General features: G+C 36.8%; 1 protein-coding gene across 2 annotated transcripts in view; it reads left to right on the plus strand.

Annotated features, from left to right (window-relative positions):
* The window catches only part of BANP (BTG3 associated nuclear protein), a 182,049-nt gene that overhangs the window by 20,546 nt on the left and 136,800 nt on the right, over positions 1-24,703 (plus strand). For both annotated transcript variants that reach the window (XM_064519782.1, XM_064519783.1), the window contains 2 exons: positions 18,515-18,637; positions 19,401-19,576. In XM_064519782.1, the coding sequence (XP_064375852.1) occupies positions 18,515-18,637; positions 19,401-19,576 (299 nt within the window). The remainder of the gene's footprint in view (positions 1-18,514; positions 18,638-19,400; positions 19,577-24,703) is intronic.

Raw genomic sequence — 24,703 nt, forward strand, 5'->3', positions numbered from 1 at the left:
AAATTCAAAGTTGAAGATTTTACAGTGAGAAGGGTCCAGTGGGCTCATGTAGCTGCATCTGTTGCACAATGCAAACTCTGTCACCCCACTATTGTTCATTGAGTGTGATTACTTCTAATTAATATAATCTAATTTTTAGAAAGATACCTAATCTGTATTTAAAAATCTGAAATGAACACAACCCAGTGTGTGGTGTTCTCTTTTAAAAGTTCAGATGTCCTTTTCATTGTTTAAATTTGAGTAGTGTCTGCTGCTTTTGCTTTAACAGTCACCAATCAGGTTAGGAACAGTTGATGCGTCCTCCTACTTTTACAAAACAAATTTCCTTTTTTTAGATGTCCAAATGCAATGTTTAGACTCCAGTCTTCCTTTATTGGCCTTTGTTCTTGTGCTGGTGATGATCATCCTGATCAAATAATATAATATGATGAATTAAAGCAGTGAATACTTTCCTCTTTTAATAAATTTTACTATTTTGAGTTTCTTACGGGATTTGTGTCAGACCTGAGATTGAGGGTTTGGTTTTTTTCCGGTGGCCATCAGAAATATGTGTCTTAATGGTGAGCTTGGTTTAATACTTTGTTTTAGGTGTACAGTCTTATGATGATTGCTTCTCAGACAGTCTGAGCATAATTTAGGTAGAAGTCTTGAAGACTTCAGGTTCTCTGCCCCATTTATTTGTGTTATTATAAAGTTATATGTTATCAAATGCATCTTGCTAATGAATCATTGAGTTTTTTTTTTTTTTTTTTCCAATCTGTGGCTTGAGTGACTCAAAATAAAAGTTGCATATTTCCAGATGGTATGTGTGTTTAACTTACAGATCCTTTTGGCATTAATAATACTTCAATTTCACAGTGATAGAATGTATCATTAAATTCCCTGTCTCTCTACCATAAAAACCTTTTTCAGTTGTTGATTACTTCCAATTAAAAACCTACCTTGAGTGCTCTATTGTATCAACCCTCTGTTTGTGTTCTTTCCTCCTCCCCTTAAATCCCAGTTGTCTGTGGAGAGCTGCCAGCTTGAGGTAGTATTTTGGATAGTAATCATATTCTGTACCCGAATGAGATTCTTCAGCCCCCTTCTCCTCCTCCTGCCACTACAACAGTGCCAGCCTCACTGCTCTTAACAAAAACACTGTAGTTAGCAAAGGCATGTCAACCAGATGTGCTACATTGTCAGCAAAGCATACTTGCATTCTTTTTTCAGTAAATACCCAAATATTTTTGATCTTCTCCCTTCCACACTACTGTGAATTTTGTTTACTTTTTTTTTTGTAATTTAGTTACTTGCGTTAATTTGATACAGATTTAACATAATCAGAACTCATGTTACAGCACTGCACATGGTAAAGTATACAAGTTACAAATTTGCGCAGGTCAGTTTGATTGTTCTGGTGCTTTTTTAAAAAAATGACTTCCCTAGGACAGTTTCAAATGTACCTAGGCATCACATGATGAGCACGAGGAAACCTGGACACGGGAGCCTTTTCCTGTGTCATCTTGTGGTGGAATTGTATAGTTACAGCGTGCCAGGTGAACTCACAGCTAGGCATTACGGCCTGCCATGAGTGTGACGTGGAACTTTCTGCCGCGTATAGCATCGTACGCTGGCTGTTTCTAAGATGGAGTGGTAAAGCATAATCTGTCCACAGAATTGCATTGTGGAGGCAGGAGTCTCCCTTTGGTAATAATTGTCAGATTTAAATTCAATGTTAAATTATTTTCTAGTAAATTTAACATGTTGATTTATTGGGATAACACAGTTTTTTGTGCGCCAAACTGTTGTTTCCAAGTTTTAAAAATTCCAATTAGGGAAATGAAGCAGAAGTTTCAAGGAGACTTGCAATAAATCAGGGACTACCCTATGTTATTAGCTCCCAGGACAGAAATGCACTGCATTTCAGAGTCTCATTCAGCTTTCTGTCTCATTATTAAACACACAAGAAATGAGTGGAAATCTTCCAACATCCTTTTCTGTGTGTGTGAAGGTTTGCTGATGTTTCTTGGAAAAGTACAAAGTGTTGAATTTAAGTTACTTAACTACAGTACTGCCTACTGCTCTTGATATTTTGAATGAGTGTATCTTCATGAAAGCTGGCTTGTGTCCTCCGAATTCTTCTGTTCCTGTTGTTGACTCTGATCTGCTGTTATGGTACTTCATCATACAGCAACGAATTGCATTGCAGATATGGAAGCAAATAAAGGGCTTGTGGTCCTGTGTAATGAGTAATTTGTATAAAGAGTTGGGACACTGAGGAAAAATACGCTAACTTTTAGATCTCCATGTAAGAAGTTTAAGCTACAGCAAAAACTAACAGGAGAAAGCTTCTGAAAGAAAGTCTTCCGGAAATTGAGAGATGTGAACTGGTTGGGGGAAAAATGGTAGGCAGTAAACAAGATTGAGAGACTTGTAGCGGTTGTATTTCAGTAAGTTGTTCCATAAATAGCAGTACTAAAGAAGCCTGGTTTCCTATAGGCTTTTGTCCTGTGTTCTCCACCTTTTCACTGGATGAGCCCCACGTTCCCTGTATGGTCTATGACACCTCCCCACTGCAGTATTTTGAAATCTTTCATGTTATTCCCATGGTCTCCTGCCCTGTCTCCCATTCCTTCCTGATGTTGCCTAAACACCAGACTGTACAACTAGTGCCGTTTTGTCCCAGATGACCTTTTTTTGGATATCCAGCTAATCGAGACATATTATGGATAGTTACTAATCCAAGGTAGGCATGTGCTACTGCTACAGCTAGCTGTTGTGGGATAACAGGTGAGGACTTGCTGACTTTCTGTTAGTGGGGTGTTGAATTTGAGTTTGGCTTAACCCCGGCCTCAGATTTTATGGACGCTAAAAGGCATTTAGTATCTTTCAGGCCTCTTTCTTTTTGTCAGATTTGGTTGTAATAGCTCAGCAGTTCCCAAAATTATTAGTTGGGCTTGGAGAAATGGCATAATTGTTAGGAGTCTCATTTTCTTTGGAAACAAAACTAAAAAAGAATTTTAGAAAATGTTTCCTCAATGTTCAGCGGCTGTTGCTCAAAAATATGTGGTTGTCGGGATTATTTACAAAGCCATAGTGTTAATACACAGGGGGTTTTGTTTCTTTTATTTGGAGGAAAGAGTGTCGGAGGGTTTCAAAACTGGTAGGATGGAAGGAAGGAGGACCTCAGTTTGCAGAGTTGTGTTGAACTCTGGAGCTTTAAAATAGCCAAGAACAGTAGCATAAAATTGAGTAAATTACTAATGGGAGTATGTGTATTGTTCCAGTGTTCTGAGCCTTCTCTGGCTTTGTTCAGTATTAGTCCTGCTTTTCTGTCCAGGATGTGATTGTCTCTCTTCCTCTGCCTTCAACATTTCCTGGCAATATGACTATTAAAAAAAAAATCTCTTACTTTTTTTCTTTATGAGGTGCTATGCTGGTCAAAAATTCCGGTAGCTGCTGAAAAGTTTCTTGGATAGCATAACTAGTTCAGCAGCTGATGGCCTGTCAGTATGGCAGCCTCAAAGGCTAAGTTTGAAATTTAGGATGTGCCCAGGTGATAAGATTTATAAATTGAGAAACCTACTGTATGACAGTGCAACTAAAATCACATCTATCCACTTTTTAAAGAATATATTTCCTCTGAAAGACAGCAGTTCAGAAATAGTGTTACTGTCTTCAAATGTGTTTCCATTAACCATTTTTTAACTGGCTAAGCCCAAGTGTAAATGGTTCAGGTAGATTGCTTCAGATGTTCTGGCTTCACCTAACTCTCCTTTATTTGTTTTTCTAGATATTTTCTGTAAATGTTAAATTGTATAAATCGACTGTCTGTCTTTAAGGATATTATTTTGAAAATTTTTGTCGGGGGTAATTGTAATTGGTGGAAAACAGCTTTTGAAATGTATTAATTCTAGAGAGGATTTAAACTTAATTGGTATTTTCTTCAAACTTAATCATAAAAATGTTACTGAAGAAATACAGAAATTTGTATGTCAGTGGAGTTTTTCTTTAGTTAAGATATTTTTCTTTGAACCTTTGTTATGGTAAAATTGAAATACTGACCTCATACATCTGATTTTTTACCATATGCATTTGGGGCTAACTGATCAAGTATGCTGATCGTTAAGTATAGAGAGACAATTTCATATATTTTTGCCTTTAAGGGGAACTAGAGAGTTAAATGGAATGGCAAATTAAATGGCAAACTAAATGGTGTTCTTGAACAGGACTTGCTCATGTTGGTGGGCCAGAGATTAGCTTATTAGAATGGAGCTGCTGCAGATAACCTTGCCTGCAGTCAGTTTATGGTGTTGGTAGGTTCATTCAGCTTGTTTTAGAAAACAGCATTTGTCATTTTTGTTTTAAGACACAAGCTTTTTTAGATACAAAATAAGGCTGGACACAGTTTTACTACCAGATGAGATGTACAAACTTGCTTTATTTTTGTCAGTGTAGATTGTTAATATGTTCTATCGTTAACGTTAATTAATAGCGTGTGCTAAGTGTTGATCAGTGGGTTTGTTCTTCTGCTTTGTCTGCAGTATGCCAGTTGGCAAGCTTTTTGGCTACAGATTTGTCAAGTTCAAGATGTGTATATCTAGTGTGTGACTGTTTGTTTACAAGTTGTTTTTTGTTCAAGTAATACAGAACTTAAAAGGGAGATGATTTTAAATGAAGTTGTAAAACAGTGGGGGGAAAAAAAAGAATTATAGGATAGCTGTTCTGGATTTAGCTAAACTGTTGCTGCCCCTGCATAGAGTGCTTTAGGGAGAAGAAAAAAAAGTAAGTATATATGAAAACATTTGCAAGAAACCTAATCAAGGTATTGGTATAAAAAACAAATTATACCTAGAATCTTAAGGAAAGGTAATTACATTTTTTTTTCTGTGAATTACAAACCCCTTAACCAACCTATTTTCATCTTATCAGGTGTTGAATAGCTTTTTCATTTTTGTTGCACTTTTATCATAAGGACTTTTATTGATTATAATAAACTATCCTAACATGCTAATCCAGGCTTTTAAAAACAAATGTAATTCTTTGGTTCTTATCACTAAGTAGTGGTTTTTGAGTCTCTGGGGTATATAGTTAACCTCTTTCCCACATTTACAGCAGTTAATACTATAATTCATTAGGTGATGTAAACCACTCTCCAAGTTTAGTTTATGGTTGTTTTTTTCTTCTTTCCTTCTTTAATGGTAAATTAACATTATAAATGTTCTGGAATGTTAATATCTCTAACTGAAGTTAACAGCTAACTGTCTCTTTCTGGAAATATACCATTTTCAAGCCTGAAAAACCTCAATTTGCAGTAAGAAATTATTACTATTTGCTATTATTATTTACTATTATTATTATTTACATTGCCAGTATTGCAAAAGATGTATGGTATGTGTTTTATTGTACAGCTTATTTTCAAGTTGCAGGTATGTTACTCTGCCTGCTGTGAGCCTGATATCATGCCCTGAGATTAGGCCTAAAAAATATTTCTCTGGAAGCAGACTCAGCCCTCAAGAAACCTCAACAGCCAGCTTTGCAAAAGATGTAAAATGAAGCCATGTTTTTTTTTTTTTTTTTTTTTTTTTTTTTTTTTTTTTTAAAGTTACAGATTATGTCTTGAAAATACAGTCAGCAAATTGAGGTGATTAACAGAGCATATTATAAGGATTTTATCTGCAAAAGTTTGGGGCTCTTCAGGTTTTCATGTCACTTACTTTTAACGTTCCCTGGCGCTTTCACTTCTCGGTCAATGGTACTATGTGCAAATGAAACTTGTTTTAAATTAACAGTTAAGGCTTCATATCTGTAGCTGTACAGTATGTAGCTACATATCTGTAGAGTTCTGTTTATAATTAATGGGATTGTTTCACGAAGAAGAGGTCCTGCGTGGAGGATGATTGTGCTGCCCTCATGTGAACAGCTCTCACTCGTGCAAGTGCATCCTGTTTATGGCTGCGTGTGGAAAGGGTTGAAGGAAGACGGCACAACTGTTTGTGGTCTGTGTTCACCTAGTTCATTTCAGGTATGCTCACAATTAGGGAACAAAATCAGTATTAGCAAAATATGAAGATCATCATCATCAGTTAGAAAATTTCACAACTTTAGAGGTTCTTTCCCCTTTTTGGGTAACTTTTTAAATTTTGTTTAGTATGTTAAGTTCTTTTAAAGCAAAAGGGTATCTTTCAGTGCATATAAATATAAGCAGAATAATTTTGATATTTAAAAAGTATTTTTCAGTAAAGTGGAAGCTCTACTAAGAGATTCAGGACTTGAACTGTGGCTCATAATTGTATCGGTTGGTCCAAAATGCTATTACTTTTCATGCCTTTTGAGGTTTCTGTTTTCAGTTCTCCTACCTCCCCTTGGTTTGTCTTTTGCTGCAATACAGATGATAGAGGAGTTTCTCTCACATATGCACACATGCATGTGTACACACACACACGCACACGCGCGCGCACACACACACACACACACACACACACACACACACACACACACACACACGCTTGCCAGTTAAGCATGTGAAGTGTGATTGGTACAGTTCTGTTAAATGAAGGGAGCTAGCTGCTGCCACCTTACAATGCCAACAAGTGTTCATCAGTATTTTATTCTAGAAGAATTGTTGCAGCTTGAGTGGATGGACGAAAACCCAAATAACTTATTGAGGTATAGTAATGCTTTTCGAATGTTTATCTGAAAAATATGGTTGGTTCTTGCATTAAACCAATTCAATTTTTGATGCTGAACTAATCAGATAATAGAATTCTGTAATTAGACTTCAACCCCTCTTTCTTGGCATCTTTTCCAGAGCTGCATAGTGTTGGCTTCTTTTGGCTTTTGATATGAACAAAATACTTCATATCTTTGATTCACTGAAAAATACTGTAATGCTTTCCAAAGTCTCCTAATTTGTCACGAGGACTTGTCAGGCTCAAAATTTTGACGTTGATTCTTCTACTGGACGGGTTGTAAGAGTACTGATTTCTGTCTTTTTATCTTACCTGTTTGAACGTGCATTTCATGTAAATGTTCATGGGACAAGTCATTATCATTCATTTTACTTAAGAGCAATACATCTTTGTATTGAAAATATTTTATGAACTGGCCTGACTGATTCTTACCATTATTCACTGCGTCCTATTACATCTACAGTAGCAATGCTGCGAACAAGGATAACAATTTTTCTTTTGGTATTTGTGCTAGTTTCTTAAATATTTTGAAATTAAGTTTGTCTGTTATGCTTAAATTTGAGTTTCTGTTGTAGACTCAGCAAATGTTCCAAATTTCACGTTTCAGTGGTTTGTGCAGATTGTACATTCAGTCCCGTATATCTGTTGGGAGTTAAAATTCATACAGGTCTAAGGAGCAATGGCATCTTGGACTTGAGAAGTTTGTGTAGCGGTGTTCTCTCTGGAATTTTGCATTCCATTATTGTTGCACTAAGATATTGAGGAGCCAAGTGTTTAGTAATTTGTTGTCAGGATTTCATAAATCCAGAAACAAATTATAACTTTTGTATAGCAAGGCCAGTTACAGAATTAAAATAACAATCTAATATGAACATTTCATCTGTGTTTTGGAGAGTTCAATAGTTCGTGCGTGTATGAGATAGAGCTTAATCTATAGAACTTTTTGAACTGACCAAGATTTGAACTGGGCTGATTCGTTCTTCCTAAGGCAGTTGTATTTAAGTTAATGGCTTCTGATGAAATACTGTTTACAATGGTCAAATGCTTCAGATGCTAGCTTATTAATGATGCTTCAGTATAAAAATGATCTGCAAGTAGCAGCTAATAACGTTTGTCTGAGAAATGGAGACAAAGTTTGTGGCTTGGATTTAATAATTTTGTTCTTGTTTTTTTTAAAATATGCCTGAATGTGTGAGGCTTAAAGCACTAAAATATAATCCTTTACAAATATATGATTTTGAATTCTTAAAAGAAATATAATGCTAGCTAATCTTTTCAGCAACATGCACTTTATGTAAAGTTCTAGGTAATAAAATTTTGCAAGTGTTAGACAAAGGGTTCAGTCTTGCAGATGTGTTATATGGCTTAATATTTTACTATTTGCCAGGTTGTGATACAGTACCTATTGGTACTTAGCCTGTGACAATTGTGGAATCGTTTAAATTAGAATATATATATATGATTTGCATTTATTTTGAACCGCATGTGAGTAGACAGTTCAGTTATTGCCAGTTAGCTAATACACAGTAACTTTATCCTGTATCTGTGCCATTAGTGAGTATTTCTTTTCCCCCTGCCACTTGCTCTTTGTTTTTTTAGATAGAAAAATCTCACTTGAAAGTTACAGCAAGAAAATAAAAATGCAGTTGCATGAACTCCCTTGTAGTTCAGTATATTGCTATGTCTAATAGTAAACTAAGAAATGAGAACTGAATCCATACAGAATTTGCCCTTTGTGCCATGACATTTTAGAAATCAACACCCTTTAATAGTAAGGGTATCTGAGAATGAAAAACGAGGCGTACATGGGGATCAAGAAGGCTTTGAGTGTTTTATATATGGATTAGAGTATAGGAAATAAGGCTAGAAGGGACATCTACTAGTGTAATTAGTGTCTAAGGACATTTAAAACCAATTATAGAAGTATTAAAATGTGGATTGACCTACCCCCTTGCCGAATCCCACAAGGTCACAGTAGATGACTTCTGGGGAGAAAAGAGCATTTACCTTAATTCTGTGATTCCATGAGCATAGCCAGCTATTGGATTTAAGAAATAAATGTAAAGGGTGCATGACTTGAAATTTGGTTTAGAACAAATGCCTTCATATGGATCATGCTTCTCCTTTTTCTTAAATAAATAGTTGAAAAGAATTATTGTATATAACAGAAGTGAATAGTTTTCTCTTCATGAATGTTGTAAGGTGAGGGAAAATGACTATTACGGTTATACGTTAGTGCAGCTCTAAAAATCTTAATATGTTGAAGCCCTACACCAGATAGTGGGCGCATATGTTATATACGATGTATTTGAACTAGTAAAACATCAAACATACAATAAACAGAAGGGGGCAGAAAAGCTTCAAACATTCATTTGGATTCCAGTTTCGAGAATTTAAATACTTCTAATGTTATAGTCTCTGCAGATGTTGAGAGTTTGAAAATGCAGTGTTAAGAGCACCCCTCCTTGAAACTTCTCTTGTAAGTTGGCCTATTTGATTCTGACAATACCGTGAAAAAGAATGGATAAGAAAGAGAAAACCTAATCCATTTGTGATTGAAGGCTTTCATGTTCCTTTGAAAATGATAGATATTTAATTCCCAAGTTATGATTCAAAATAATTTACATGCCTATTTACACCAGATGAAATTATCTATAATACTATTTAAAGAAGTTGTCAAAAGACTAATGAAACAGTCTTGCTACTGATGGAAAATCATATATACTAGTATGGTTTTAAAAGAAATGACCCACAGTGTTTTGGGGGATTCTTAGTTTTGCAAAGCAACTTTAAGCAAGATGAAGAGAGCTGTAAATGGATTCAGAGCTTCAGTAGGCTGAAACAGCCTAACATCTAGCAAAGTTTTAGCAAGGTTGGTGAGATGGCGATGAGCCAGTCTTCCATCTGCCTTATTTGGCAGCAGATGCTATTTAACTGATACATTTCCAAACGTAAAAAAACACACAGTTTGGAATCTGAAAGTCTTTCCGAACAGAATTTTTCCTTTCTGTGGAACTGTGCATTTTTGCTCAATCTCTTTGTTCCGTATTGGAGGGTAGTGTATGAGACAGGAAATCGGCTCTTAATACCTTTTAAAATTATATTCTTTGTAAAAAGTGAAGAGTGGTGTTTCTTTACCATCCCTTCGGCGTGTATGGAAATAAGATATTCAGTACCAGCTCTCAAAGTAGCAGCTTCCTTGGCCTTTCTATAAATAATTATGTGCAGTGACAAATGTACATAGCTAGTTGGGTAACTAGCTATTGCTAGCTATGTGTCATGAAAAGCAGTGGAGGCACACGGGCAAAAGCTTCTGCCAACCGGCTCTGCGTGCACTGCATGCTTGAGCTCTGTTTGTGGAAATCTAGTTTTGTATTTACTTGCGATTCATTATCTGGTGACCACTGAGAGTTCGGTTACTGCAGTTGGTCTGTTGAAAGCCAGTGTGTAATGCAGTTTCCCTCGTCCCCAAACTCACAGCTCCACGTAAGTCAGAATTGTGCTAGGTGGCCTGTGACTGATACTGGAAGCATATGCATCTTTGTTTAATATCTCTGCTGTAGAAGTGAAACTATAAATGTAGTCACTCATGTTTGTATAGTGTTGAAAATGCAGTGTTTATTGAGTCTTTTTAAGTGTCTTTTCCTTAAAAAGGTATCTTACGTGCTGTCTGTGGAACTAAAACTCAGAATGCAGTGGATTCGAGCAGGATGCTCTGCCTGACCGCTGATTTTTTCCTGTCTTTGGTGTTTGAATGCAGTGGTCTCTTTCCTAAGAAAAAGTTGAGGTGTGATGTAAAAGTCCCCAAAAGAACAGCATAGTCATGATGCTGAAGACACTAATTGTCCATTTAGTGTGGTGGTTTTCATGCAGATATTACAGATTGAAAAATTTCAAAAATAAATTTAGATGTAGCCAGCTGTATAATAGAATTATACCACAATAGTTTGAACTTGATTTTGGATCATAAAATCTGCAGAAATATCTGTAGGCTATAAAAGTTAGGGTACTTGGTCTCCTGTTCGTAACATAGCTTGGCTTAACAAATTGATCTAAAAATATTTACTTTTAGCCACTCTGGATGGGCATTTTTTACTCCTTTGGAGTTTCCTTTCTTGCCTTTCTACCCACATAAACTTGCTAACACTTCTCTCGTTGCACTTTGTTGATGTTGCAGGTGTGTTTTCTATATCTACCTGGATGAGTCTTTCTTTTCATCTCCTCACTTTTTCGCCTATAGAAATAGAACAATCTCTTTGGTATTTTGCTTATAAGACATCCCTGTTAGGCCAACTCTGGCTCTTATTTTGCTTCTGATACTTTGTGTATTTGAAGTTACCGGGTGGGGGGAGCTTTTTTGCTGTCTGTTTGTAATGTATAGGTACAGGTTGTGTCACAGCTTAGGTGTGTGTTAACTAAATTAGAGTAGCATTTCTCTTAAGTGTTTCACCACATCAGTCTCCTTTCCTTGAATCTGACCTAATGCTCTGCACATCTGTAGCCTACCTTGATAAATGATTGATGCATTTTTGTGCTATATTTTACTCCCCTTTTTACATCTAATTGGGTAAGGAAGGATATTGTAGAATTTTTATAATGACTGCACTTTGCTCTGGTTTATAGACTCCTGAAATTATTCTTGGTCTTGGGCCAAATACGTGTGGGCATTAAGGTGTTGAACTATGTAGTTAGCAAACAACCTAGCCTGCCTAGTAACCTTTAGAAATCCTACTAAGCATGTGTCTGTTTTTTTTTAATCAGCCAAAAGCTCTTATTCTTTCTTTTATTGCATTTTTTCTTGCTTCTGTGTGGACTCACTTCAAAGTCTTTACTTCTGCTTCAAACGTATAGCAATTTCTGTCTTAGTACTCAGACTGCAGTAGATCATTTTATTCGTTGTAGCTGGGTTAAAGATCAGTGAAGCCCACGTCTTTTGTTCTGGCAAATGACTTTCTCTTAGAGATCAACCTTTCTCATTTTGAGTTTGATGCAATCTCCACTAGACTGTATTACCTAGCTATAGTTCAGAAAGTTAAGGCTCAGAGAAGGGTAACAACTGTACATTTCTTTCTATGCTGTGTCTGAAAAAAAAGTCTTTGCTATTGTATTTTTGTTTCAGTACATTTACCTTTAAAGAGACTTGTGTTAACCTGTTAGTAATAAATTGTGATCTGTGCTTTTCCTGTCAGTAATCAGAAGACTAGTAATTAATGCTATTTCTGGTATAACTCAGTATTTTTATCCTGGTTATATCAGTTGCAGTGCTGCCCAGATGTACTATTTTTCTCTGCTTTTCTGTATCTGCTGAGGCCAAAAGGTTCCTTGGAGACTGTTTTGCTTGGATTTAATTTTTAGAGCATTTCAGTTGTGTTAGAAATCAGAGGAGTAATAAAGAGAATGTGAGAGTTATTTTTATAGATGTACAGGTATTGTAAAACATCTGAAGTGACAAGCTTTTTTTCTTAAGTAGTGTGTTCTTTGGGTCACTTGTAGCATTATCTGGCTATCGCTCAGTTGGTGGAGCTTTTTGGAAATTGATGTTGTCATTCATGACTGATTGCAGGTGGTTATACAGGTGTGTTTAAATGGCTTTCCTCAGAGCAGAATAATCTGCAACAGATTTTTGTCTTAACAGCTTTTTTAAATTGCTTGATAAAATTGGTCTAAAAGCCAGTAAATCATATCTTTCTGGTTGTCAGCCAATTCAAAGGCTTTCTGTGTGTAGGTAAGGTTGAGAGTACCGCAAACTCTACATAATGTCTTTTGTAACTTGGAAAAATGTCTGGTTCTTACAAATATGAGCTGGAAGTTTTGGAATCCTTAAAATGTTAACAGTATGTTTTAATAAATGCTGCTTTTGCTTTGTCTTTATGTTGTAAATTGCTTACAGCTTTCTCAGTTTTCAAACACACGAATCTCTTCCAGTGATGGCTGTGTACTTTGGCTTGTCTTTGTAAGGGACCTAATCATAAATGCTGTCTTGCTCTTATGTGATATTCCAGATGCAAAGAATCCAAAGATAATTTTTGAGAACTGATCCCTTACTAAAAATGATGGATAACACTGCTGCTTTTCTGGCAATAGGCTGTGACTAGGAGAATGGGCAATGCAGGGACATTAAAACTTTAACTGTTCAAGTGCCCGTACAGCTCTGCCCTGTAGCAGGTGTCTTAACTGTTGTTCATCTTGGTGAATGGTTTGTTTTTTTGGCAAGACTGTGCTCTTCTGGGAGATTAGCAGCCCTTGTCATTTTTTGGCATAAAGTCTATGTAATTTTGTGTATGGTTGGCAGGTTTGTTTTGTTGTTGTTGTTGTTGATGGTGTAAATTTGGTCATGGCACTGGTGTAAATTTGTAAGTCTGAGTTTTCCTGTTCATGTTTGGATGGGGAATCTTTGCTGTATGTGGATTAACTGTAGCAGGCAAAGGAAGCAGGTGGTTATCAAGAGGAAGGAGCATAGTAATGTTATCTTCTTAAGTGGTAATGAAAAGGTCCAAGGAGTGGCTGTTCTTAAAGACGTGTGCAAGTGTTATTGAAAGACAAAAAGAAAAAAAAAAAAGGAAGCAACCTTCCCCCCTGCCACTTCTAAAATGATAATTTTTTTCTATATGATTTAAAAGATACTTATGATTTCCTTCCTGCTAGGGCTAACTGTAATATTCCTGCAGAGCTCCTACACATGGACCAGCTTATACATTTAAGTCCTTAGCTCAGTCCCAGCAGCAAACTGGAAAATACTGGAGTTCAAGGTCTCTTTCCCAGATTTGCTTTCCTGAAGGCTTTGTTTGGCTAGTTGACCTTTAGCACAAGAATTTTGTCAGCAATAATTCCCTCTCCTTTGTTGCTAATTACCTGTTTATCTGCACCTCTTTCTATGTAAAGTAGAGGAAGACATGAATGATACCCTCAGGAGTCCTGCTTTACAGGTAATCAGCACACACTGTTATGTGAGCGGGTTGTAGTGACCATAAAGCATTACACAGACAGGAAAGAGCAGTTCATGTGCATGTTGCTAGTTGAATGTCTCTAAGATCGTCTCTTATTTACCTATTCGCAAATGCTAATGTGTGCAAGGGAGGCTCAGAAATGGTCTAAACAGAATCCTCTCTAAGTTCCTTTCTTTAACTGGTTGAGCACTGCTATAAATATTCCATTTGCTAGCCTGTGTTAGCGTGTCCAGGGATACAACAGGAATAACTTCTTGTCCGAAATATTTCAGTCTGAGTTTATCCACAATTCATTTTCATCTGTTTGGAGAAACTCTTTTGATCTCATACCTTCTGGGAGATAGAAATGTCAGTTGGTTCCTTCTGTTTTGTTTTTCTCTCCTTCTAAATAAAAGAGTCGTCTCGGCAGAGAAGGGGATTGTGATCCTGGTATTGCCAAAAGTTCTTTTTGTTATTGGCTGCATTCTGTATGATTGACAGGTTATTGGCAATGAAGAACCAACAGTTAAGAGTAATGATCATATCTGCGACTCACACGTTTTCCGTATTAAGAATTACCTTTGGCAGCAGTTGTCTTATACAAAATGTACAAGGTTCTTTTTTTTTTTTTTTTTTCTTTTTAATATAAAAGGCAGCTAGGGGCCAAATATGCACACTTGAAAATCTGGCATGTTTATCCTCTTAGGAGTACTTTTGCCAGTGAGATAACAGATTATTTGGTAAACTGCATTACAGAAAATACCAAAATATAAATTGATCTGTAGCAGCATGTATTTTAAAACTTTTACTGTGTTGCGTGCAGAAATAGGCAAATTACAGAACCAGTCTCTTCAAGTGCTGGAGAAAGGAATATATGAACATAAGAGGAAACTACTGAAGCCTGTGCAACAAAGCTGGGTTTCTGAAACAGTCCCCTGCCCCTCTCTTAATATTTTCTTCCCATCTTCATCAGAAATTCTTCATGAATCTAGCACTGGCAGCGCTGATACAATGGTTTCATTTGGGATCTGTGTGGACATCAGTAAATTTGCTCTCTCCTCTTCCTCCTCTTTTTTTTTCCTGTGTTACTACGTAAGTAATGATTAAAGTTGATTATCTTCAGTGCGAGATGTACAGACTGAGAAGAAAAGCATCTTTGGCTTCCATACTGGATTGTCAGAATATTTGCTCTATTTCTTTCTTTGTTATAAAAATGGCACTGTTTCAATGATTAGAGGAAGCAAGAAGAAATTAGAATAATCCAATATGAGGATGTTCTGTGCTGTAATACTTTGTGATGATTTCCTCTGATGGTTTTTGTAAAGTTGGCCCAATATTTTGACTTTGCGTAGAACTCCTTGGCTAATTTTGTATGTGTTGAGCGGATTTTATTGCTATACCTTTATTTGCAGATTTAGGGTTTTTATTTATTTTTTTTAAAGAATAGGGCTTCTCATTGAAAAGTTACTGCGAAGGCGCATTCCTGTATCTGCGGGGAATCGTGTGGATATCAATTTCTCCTGTGTACAACTTGGAGGTCTAAGGCGACGCTGTGAAATTCTCATTTTTGCAGGCATAATGGCCCTTTTCTATATTGTTCAAAATTGTTAATTTCTTTTTCTTCCAAGTAAGTGGCTGCTCAAGTTTCACAACATCAGCCCTGAAGAAATTCTGCTGCATGAAGCCTCATCAGCAGGATTTGTCAGCAGCGTTTGTAGCCGTTCTTGTTCCGTGCAGACCACGGCTCAGAACTTCGCTTTCTTGGTTAGCGTTCGTGGCATTTTGAGTGGAAAGAGTTCCTCACCCTCCTCGTGCAGACTGGTTCTGAAAGCTTCGTTCTGCAGGAACTGAACATTAAGCATAGTAAATTCATTCTCCTTTTCTTTTTTTTTTTCCTTTGAAGGATCAAACTGGAATCGAATGAGTTTTACCAGAGTCTGTGTTAGTAGATACAGAACACAGATCTTTTGTCTACCGCTAATATTTCCTGGTAATAGATGAGAAACTGCACACAGCTATTTTGAAACCAGATGTAGACTTCCTACTCAGGTTAAGCATGCGAAAGGCTCATCTGTGGTTGTAGATTTGTTGTGCTGTGTTGAACGCTTCCCAAAAGATCATTACTTTAGCAGTCCTCTACCCGTGTGCTTTGTGTGACTGGTTTTTCTTTCCTCACTGATTTATAGGTTCTCCGAATCCTTCGAGCCCCATAGCTGTTCAGTTCCCCATGTAAAACAATGGGTCGACAGTTTGGCAGCTGCGGTGGCTTCTCACAAAGTTTTTCCTTGTGTATATGCTATCTGTTTTTTTGCCTTTGTGCTGTATAGCCAGGAAAGTAAGTGCCAGTAAAATGATATGCTTAGTGGCTCCTCCCCAAACAGTTGTGATGGTAGATTTTTCCTCCCAATAACCCATTCTACTAACTGGGGAAAATTAATGCTCAGAGAGGGGCCACTGTTTTCATGGGCTATTTTCATGTTTTCTGGGGGATAATTTCAAATGATGCAAATGCATTGAAGTAAGCAAGTTTGAACATACATTGCTGCATTGAAGAGGGGGTAAATCTGTGCTGGTGGGTTGTATCAAAGTATTTCCTTGTTCTAAATTAGCTTAAATTAGTTAGATGCCATCTGGCTCGCTCTCCAGACTTCTTCCTTAAAAATGGATGTTCTTTTTCTTTTTAAAAAAAAAAAAAATCCTGTTTTTATGTCAATTTTTACTGCTAAGGCTCTTTTTTCAATGATAAACTTAATATGAGCAAAAGCCTAAGGACTCTCTAAATGGAATATTATTGCATTTATCTCTACAGCTGCAATTAATTATTCTGAGTATTCATTAAAAAATAAGCTTTGGTAAATGACATTTTAAGCATGCATTCAAAAGTGATTGTAAGGAAGATGATGATGATAACAATATCTAAAAGGAAGTGTAAAATTTTTGAACATTTTAAACAGCCCTTTGAAAACTTCAAATGTAGCCATTTGGGCAGTTTGGGAAATATAATGAGAACATATGTTGCTCCTAGACTGGGGAACTTCCAGAACTGCTGCTTCTCAGTATTTTATCAAGAATTTAATAATATTTGATGTTTCTTGAAGCTTTCAGTCCTGACATTGAGAAAATAGATAGAAGTTCCTATTTTCTTTCTAAATAAGAAAACATGATTTTTTTTTCCCCTTGGTAATTGAGAAATTTTGAAAAGTTGACTATGAAAACATCATAAACATTTATAGCAACCAGAAAAAAAAGATTCAAACACTTACTGCTTAACACAATTCATTATTTTAGGTCAGTCTTGTGATTTTTCTGAAGCTTAAAAAAAATCATCTTAAGTTTGGGATTGTCACTGCTGAACTTCACATACGTAGGAAAATAGCTATAGTACATTCTGTACTTGTCCGTGATTAGACAAACATCTTCCAGAGCTTTACGGAGTTTGCAGTCCAGCGGATCATTGGCAGTCCATAAGGAATCCCAGTTGTTGCTAGCAACAGACGCAATTACTGTAGAAGAAGGGGGGCAAGGGACTAGGCCCTGGGGCTTTTTCTGTCCAAAATAACAGTTGTCAACCATTTTAGCTGAGCCAAATTGAGATCTCTTTTATTGTTAGTTCTTAGGATGGTTTCTTATCTCTTCTCTAGGTCTTGACGATTGATATTGTAGCCCTCAATGTCTTATGTAGACACATGAATATTCATGCAAGCAGCCGCTGTGTTCCAGCTGAAGTAAACAGAGTTGCTGTCATCAGATTTGTCTCTTGTATTTGTGTTTCAACAATTAGCCAAGGAATACAGTTAAGAAAAATAAATGAGCATCAGTTATGTCTGAGAGGTTGAACTAGTAAAAACAATACAAAATGGATTATTTACTGTGTGAGGCAAAGAAAAAGAAGAAAGCCTTCTCTGTTACCAAGCCACAAATTTTCTCCTAAGTTGTCTCCTGAAGTTTGCCGTGAGCACAGTGAAAGCAGTCTTAAATATCAAAGCAATGCCATATTTACCATTTTAATGGTGTGATGATAAAATTGTGATAATCTGAGATGAAAGTAAATGATAAACTGTATGCCAGAGACAATTACTTACTTTATTTACTTCTGTATTAAACTGTAGACTTGCTGCTTTTTTCTATGCAACATTCCTAGTTATTTGCTTCTGCACATTTTATTCTGCATTGTCATCTTAAGTGACAGAGAAGGCATTCTAATGACTTCTCATTGCTTCATGCACTAGATGCTTTTCTATTCTTTGTTTTTGATTTTTTTGTATGTTAAATGCACACAAGGAATGCTTTAGTCTCGTCATTATTTAAAGTTACTGTCTGTCTCTATTCTGCTCTCATGCTCCCAGTCTCCCCCTTATCCTTTCCCCCATACCTTCTCCCCCGCCGGCCCTCCCAAAAAAACACCCAGCCGTGGAAAATAATACATACTTTTAAACTGAGCTCATCATCCTGTTTTGCAATAAATACCTTTAAACTGTCTACAAGGAAATATCCTATTGAAAATGCAACTTCTCCATGTAAATTGGCTGCAGTATCTATGAAAATGCTCACTCTCAAACTTTGCAAAACAAGTATTTGATATCTCTTTGGAGCTGTGGTTTACAGACTTCCTCCTGTGTATCTTAAGTTGATGAATTCTTTATCATTTTGCCAGGGGTCATGGACTGTTATATAATTCCAATGAAGCCGTCAGTCCTCTGAAAGAATTATGAGTACTTGGAATGGTACAGATGTCAAATGCGATGGATTACCAGCTTTAGCATTTGATATATAACCGTGATGCTGGGAGAAAAAAATAAGTCTTAGCAGGCTCAGTTTTAAAGTAGACTATTTGAATAAAAAGACTGGGTTAATGTATTATTTAAAAGGCCTGCTCCTTTACATTCAATTCTCCTGTCTGATTTTGTCTTGTAGCGTTGTCCCTCAGACCACGGTAATACTGAACAATGATCGGCAGAATTCCATTGTAGCCAAGATGGTTGGGCAGGAAGAGCCATTGAGCAGAGCGGCGGATTCTCTGGAAAATATCCTTAGCAAGTTAGTAGCAATTACTGCAGTCCTCCCCCTTCGCTCCCCCTCTCTGAACAGCTCAGTAGCAGTCTCCGCAGTAATTCCAAGTGCAAGGTGAAGAATGTTCTAGGTAATGGTGCGGGGGGGAAATATTCACGTGTCAATTCAATGCGTCAGGCTGACAGTCCTGCCTAGGGAAACCTCGTATCAGCGGAAAAGGTACAGAGCAATGCTCCAGCCTTGCTGTGGAGAGAGCATCTCAGAAGATCTGGAATTAGGTCAGCGTTAGTTGCCAGCTGCCAACAGAAAGAAAGTGTGCCCATTGCTACACATTTTTACATGGATACTTGATCACTTGGGAGCATGCCGAGATGCTGTAATTAACTACCTGAATAAAGAGTGCACAGCAGCCCAGTGATGTTTGTTAATTTTTTTCCCATCTAAGGTAAACTTTAAGTGGAAGGGAGATTCTGGGTAGAAAATGTTCTTAAATAATAAGATCTTTGAATAAATTATTTGAAGAGTTTTGTTTGTTTTGCACACTGGGCCTGGACTTTCCGCTGATGCAAATTTAGAAAGCATGCATTTAATTTTTTTAATTTATTCTGATGTTTTCTTTCTATTATTTTGCTGGATAGCTCTTAGTTATAAACAAGAGCAGGTTTGTTAGAGGAGTACACTTTTATTCTACACTTAATTTTCTCAATTAGCATTTTTAATTCCCGTGTGATAATGCTATTCCTGATCAAGGATTATGTTTTCCCAAAGTATGTACTTTTCTCTTCCATAGTGCTGTTCCTGGCCGTAGACAAAACACCATCGTGGTGAAAGTTCCAGGGCACGATGACAGTCACAATGAGGACGGCGAGAGCGGCTCCGAGGCCAGTGACTCAGTTTCCAACAGCGGGCAGTTAGGAGGCCAAAGTATTGGGAACAACGTCACCCTTATTACACTGAACTCTGAAGGTACGCTGATCAAACTGGGAGGCCACTTGGGCAAAGTAAGCGGGGTGGTGGAATGAACTACGGTTCAACTGGACGCTTCAGAGGTTGCATCACTGGTCCAATCTTGAATCAGTAGGCAGTACAGCAAGCATCAGATAAGAGTAAACAATGAACTGAATGAATCAACTTTCTTCATTTCCAGTAGTTTTGCAGGCAGAAGAGCTAATTAAAATGACTCATAAAATTGTAAGAGTGCCCCACTGTAACAGTGCAGCTTTATATTTTAAACCTTTTCAATTAAGATATGCAACCTACAGGATTTGCTACCACCAAGTTGAAATATTGTTCCAGGAAAATAACTGCCTTCTCTGGGAAATAAAATCTACTAGTTGATCTCCTCCTCTAACTTATTGTGCCAGTCCACGTGTAGTTAATATGAAAGTAAAATGTTCTTTTTGGCAACTGTAAACAATTTTTATCAGGAAATTCTTATTAAAAATGGGCTGGTTGTAGGATAATGTGTAGTGTCAGAGGTTTTGAGACTTCTGCTTCAGGATATGGAGAACAAGAAATCAAATTCCGTGGAATCTAAGAATGTTATAGCCTTATAAAGATACTCTATTGTATGTGGTTGGAAATACTGAAGTGAATGTTAATTGCTATATTTTAATCCCAAACATGATGGGATATAGGACACAGTTGAGTTTTTAGGTGAAAATAGCATAATTTATAGCCATACCTTGTTAATTTTATGTTTGACTGAAACTGAATATTTAAGAGATCATTCAAAGTTTTCAGAACTGACTGATAATTCCAGATGCTAGATTTCATGCATAACTCAGTTTGACACTTTATCAACCCTAATACTTAGAAAACCTCAGAAGTCTGCCTGCTGAATGTCTCACGTGCCAAAGACTGTTGCTGAAAATGTTGCTCTAAGGCATTTGAACCTAGGATTCTGCCACTTTTTTGTATGCTCATACAGTATACATGTTTCATAAAGAGCTTTAAAAATCTTCTGTCCTGAATGTGTTGTGACAAGGAGTTACTTCCAAAGGGTATTTGATTTTGGGGTCAATGGAGGATTAAAGGAGACTGAGGCTATCTGAAGAGTCCCTCTCACAGAATCATCAGATTGCAGATAGTACCAGTATTTCCATGTGAAAATCCAAGTTCTGTAGCAGTGTACTAGAAATATATTACTTTTATGTTTGCTGCTATTTATAGCAAAGTTTTTTTTAATTGGCATACAATAATTGTACTGTTTTCTATATCTTCCTTAAGAATTCTTCCCTGATGTACTTTATCTGTGTTCCTTTTCGGCTTCCACTGTGAGGAAGTTTCTTTTGTGCTTTCTGGATAAAATTGGATAGATTTAGGCTAAGTTGCCTGCTTCCTATAATTAAGAACTATCCAGAAGGACAAGTGCTGAGTCTTCTATTCTCAAATCTTGATCAACGGCAGTGTGGTCGCTAGAGTTGTTAGGGTTTCCTAGTTTTGCAAGCTGTGCTCTAGTTACCTCTCTTCCCCCAGACTGATAGAAATCAGTGGAAGGGAAGTCTGAGTTGCACTGGTTAGGTGGAAGGAGCAATCAGAAGGCATTACTGATAATATTTTTGGCTCTTTGACCCTGTTATGTTCAACTTATCTAACCTCACCCCTTGCATCATTAATTAGCTATGGGTAGACCATCTGATAAACACTATCTCCAGGACTGTTTTCCCTTATGGGAAGGGTGTTGTGGACTGTATGAATAGCATATGCCTTTGTCTCAGTGAGATTAGACTTGTCCAATGCTATATGTGGAACTATGTTATAAATATGCTAGGAGCAGAACTAGGTGCAAAATTAAATATCTTTTGTATACTAGGCAACGTCTTTTGAGAGCACTTAGTGGTACTTCATCATTTGCACTAGCTGCCGTATATTTCAGATGAAAGTCAGTGTTCTAGCTTTGATGTGTTAAGCCCTGAATAGCCTAGGAGGAGACTAAATCTCTCCCTTGTGTTGTGTTTGTGGGATGTAAAGCCAGAACTCCCCTGTTATAGGAAGTGGCTGCATGCAAGGCATTTTCCCTGGGGTCTTTGGAAATAGCTTTTTGTTATTTTCCCCACTTGCGTGCCAATCAGCTTGACCAGTCAAATGCATTACAGATTATATATTCCTTTAGAGAAGGTGGGGGGAGAAGGATGAATAGGGAGATTTTTAGATTTGGGTTTTGCTGTTTTAATTTGGCTGTTTTAAAGTGCTGATAAGGAGGTAGGGTGACACAAATAGAAGTGATGATATTAATATAATACAGATATTGTTCAGGGTAATGCAAATCTGTACTATCCTATATTATGTCAAATGGGAATTAAAACAAGTATTTATAAAGATTGTCTTTTTTCCTGAAAATGTCTTTTGCAAAATTTTAATGAATTCTGGCTAATCTGAGATGAGTTGTCAGAAAAGACTGTAGCACTATTAAGTATATGTACAGCTCAGTATTTATAGCAGAAACTATTTTCTAACCTTTCTTCATATAGCTTTAAAGCTGGGTGAGGCAGGAGATTTTATACTTCCAGAGACGAAAAATACTTTTCATCTTCAGTTTGAATAATCATATTTTACAGAGCATGACTTTGACAATTGCCTAGACTTGAAATCAGAAAAAATTAGAACATCTTTACGTCTTATTTGGCAAATGAATATCATGATGAGTGGAAGGTATGGATTCTTGATATCTTCATATCTGGAATGGTAGGGCTTGCATATAAAACATGTTCTTTGGGGAGTTTGTTAATATTTCATAGAGCTTTGCATCAGCTATGTCAGGAGCGAACTTTTAAATATTAGGAGGCTATTAGTTGTAATCTGCTGTTTTTGACTTGGTTGTTTGGCACAGATGTGCACAGACATATGTTGGCCTTTTATGCACTTGTTGTGTATGTAAATTTTTGAGAAACAGCTAATCCATTAATGTCTTCAGATCTGATTTTCTTCAGACCTTTAGAACACTCATCCATTAAAAATCTTACCGAGATTTATGAATGCTTTGAGAATCAGATTAGCAATCCCCCACACCTACCTCTTCTTGCCCTCATGAAGATTACAGAGGACTGCTTGCTTAGAAGGAATGTTAAACTAGCCTGCAGCATGTCACAGAAATTATTAATAAAGGAAATGATGAAGAATAATAGGTCTGTTGTGCACATTCATTTTATTCAGCAGTGAAAGAGAAAAGTTAAAGCACCCATCAGCTTGCTTTTATATTCTGTGAAAGAATTCTGAGTGACTTTGAGTTGCCCAAAGGAATCTTGAGTGGTCGTAAGACAAGAGGGGACAGAACGGCACACTTCAGCCTCTCACACGGAGACTAGACAACAGGTTTTCAACATGACACTCATTTGTCTTCATGTATCCAGAAGGCAAAACCAAACCATGTTTATAGTTTGGCTTTAGCTGACTTTGAATGTGGCATTGACCTGTGGATACTCTCAGAATTCACTTAATAGTTTTATACAAATGTGTAGTTTGCTCTCTGTTAGCTGTTTTCAGAAAACATTTAATCCCATACTGTGGTTATAAAGAAAATCTTAGTTACATTGCCTTTCTATTCCTGAATAACAATTAATAGGAAAGGATGAAACCCAATTCCCTGTTCAAAAAACCCCCTCTAGAATAAGGGGTAGATTTGTGCTCACTGAGCATTGTGACTTGAATCCATCCCCAGTTGTATATTATTTTGTTGGCATGTGCAGTAAGTTATGTTCAGTATTTTCTCTGAGGAACAGTTATTTGATTCTTCCTTTTACTTTTCAGAAGATCCAAAATATTCATCTATTTCAGAGATGCAGTAGATGGCCTGAAGAGTTTTGATTGTAAGGATGTAGTATTTATGAAGATAAGGCATCCAAAGCTATTGAATCTCTAATTTTTGTGTCAAATTCTACTTCAGAATTTGACATCCTATTTTTACATGGGGATGACTGGAAATATTAACACCTTACGCATTAATGGAACTGCAGTTACAAAACCGATGTGCATGAAATAATCTTGCACAATTGCAGATAAAGCCCAATAGGAGTAGAATTGGCCAGTATTGAATTCCCAGTATAAATTCAGATTGACTAAAAGGCTGACTCACAGGAACATGATAGCAACTTACTGTTTTTATTAATGTCATATTTTTGGCATGGCAAATACCAAGGGCATCCTTATTCATCCAACTAAGAGATAGTTTTTCCTTTTACTTGTAATTTTATTGCATAGATATTAGTAACTGTCAACAATGATTAGTCTGTTTTGAATGCATATGCCAGAAAGAGTGTGTCTTTTGTATTAAACTTTGTTGCAGCCCAAGTAAATCTCTAGGGAAAATTGGGAAGACTAATTGGTATGGATGTATAAACAATAAGCTTATAACTGAGCACTTCGGATTGAAAATTATTTTTACGGGGGTGGAGGATGAATTAATATTAAGATCAAAGCTTTAAACTCTGTTTCATCAAACTTCTCTTTTAAAGAGATGCCTTCCCCCAGAAACACTGTTTGAAAAAATTGGATGCCGCCAATTCTCTCGATGTTCAAACGGGAGAGAGCATGAACTCAAATTTATCAATGTTGAATCTTCAGTTTCTGGAGAGATGTGGATTGGAGCCGTCATTTAAATCCTAAGTAAAAATGTAAAAATTTTGTTTCAACATACCGTTCCATGGTAGAAGCATATGTAGTTGCTCGGTAGCTTTGTTTGGTGTTGCTGACTGATTCCTGCAGCTTATAATTCTGTCCCATTGCTAGACCTAAAGGTGGTGTGAGGTGGCTTTAGAAACAGGCTACTGAAGGAAGAAGTAGAAGTGTGACCCATCACTTAGACCTACCACCAGTGAAAGCCTTAGGTAACGTGAACGCACATTTCAGTATGACTGAAAAAGCAGAAAGGTCTTTAAACAACAAATGTGCAACCTACCAAATGAAACTAGCCAAGCTTCTCTATGCCATGCTGAAATGTTACTTGTAAGTTCTGTCTGTAAGGTCTTTTTGACTTAATTATCACCCGCCTCTTTTCTCTTTATTTTTCTGATTTAAGAAAAAATCCCCTCCTTGTATTTAACATAATATATTAATGACAGTACAAAATGAGGAGACTTGTCTTGCATTTAAGGG

The sequence above is a fragment of the Dromaius novaehollandiae genome, chromosome 13 (genome assembly GCF_036370855.1).
Source record: "Dromaius novaehollandiae isolate bDroNov1 chromosome 13, bDroNov1.hap1, whole genome shotgun sequence".
Taxonomy (NCBI): Eukaryota; Metazoa; Chordata; class Aves; order Casuariiformes; family Dromaiidae; genus Dromaius; species Dromaius novaehollandiae.